Source organism: Naegleria gruberi (assembly GCF_000004985.1).
Source record: "Naegleria gruberi genomic scaffold NAEGRscaffold_43, whole genome shotgun sequence".
Lineage (NCBI taxonomy): Eukaryota > Heterolobosea > Eutetramitea > Acrasida > Naegleriidae > Naegleria > Naegleria gruberi.
In genome coordinates this window covers 317,236-318,364 of record NW_003163284.1, presented here as the reverse complement: position 1 = coordinate 318,364, position 1,129 = coordinate 317,236, and the positions used below count along the sequence as shown (strand labels likewise).

The 1,129-nt window shown below is 32.9% G+C and overlaps 1 protein-coding gene across 1 annotated transcript; it reads right to left on the bottom strand.

Annotated features, from left to right (window-relative positions):
* Nucleotides 1–214: 214 nt before the first annotated feature.
* On the bottom strand, nt 215–763 carry NAEGRDRAFT_44693 (ARF/SAR family small GTPase; the record flags this gene model as incomplete). The annotated part of the gene is made up of 1 exon (XM_002673894.1): nt 215–763. One exon carries the CDS (start codon nt 761–763, stop codon nt 215–217), a length of 549 nt encoding a protein of 182 aa, XP_002673940.1.
* Between the last annotated feature and the right edge of the window lie 366 nt (nt 764–1,129).

The following is a 1,129-nucleotide window of genomic DNA, read 5'->3' as shown; positions in this document are numbered from 1 at the left end:
TACGTTGGAGGGTGGCTGAGGAGTGGAACATTGGAAATGAATTTAGAATAATTCACAATTCGAAAGTGATGTCAATGGAAGATGATGAAAAAACTTTGCAAGAATTAGAAATTAACAGTAATTCTAAATTAGTCATGGTGTTTAGATTGGTTGGAGGCTAATATGATGAAATCCTATTTGACAAGTTTGAAATATGAGATATCAAAGTGTTTATTTACAATTTACTGGATAACCAATCCAAACCTTCGAATAATCCATTGCCAGACAGGGCACTACATGGTTGGATGTACCATTCTTGCTTAATCTCGTGTAATTTCAAAGTATTGACCATATCTTTAACATTGGCAGCTCTTGGCAAATCTTGCTTATTAGCCCACACCAATAACTTGGCATCTTTCAATAAATCATCCTGCATAACTTCCCGTAAGGTTTCGGCAGCTTCTTTAAATCTCTCAGTATCATTAGAATCGACAATGAAAATGATAGCATTTGTCGATTGATAATAGTGTCTCCATAACTTTCTAATCTTATCCTGGCCACCAATATCAAACACTCTGAAAGTTACCTTCTTATATTGTAACACTTCAGCATTGAAACCAATGGTGGGAATAGTGCTAACATTTTCATCTAATTGAATCTTATATAGAGCTGAAGTTTTACCAGCTGCATCCAAACCAAGGAATAGAATCTTGGCTTCCTTATTTTCGAATAAACCTCTGAGCCATCCAGAGAAGAATTGACCAATCTTTTTGAAAAAGTCCATTTTGTTTGAGTTATTAGAATTGTTAGTTGAATTGCTTGTTTGCAAATTCTTGTTTTTTTCAAGAATATCGTTCAATGGGTTTTATATGAATGAAAACCGTGTGTCTTCATCATTGAATTTCGGAGTTGTTGACATCATACTTTTTGTAATGATGATGAAAATTTCGTCATTATATTTAAAAATAGATAAGAAATTTTGAAAATGAACATTGAAAACATTTTGGGAACTTTAAAAACATTTGCTGACCTCTTCATTAAAATTTGAAAAGTTAATTTAGCAGATTTGATGCAAAGATTAAACTTCATAGAGTAATGAGCTGATCGTGATGTTAGAATTACACTACATGCCTCAAATTCGGTTATGGGT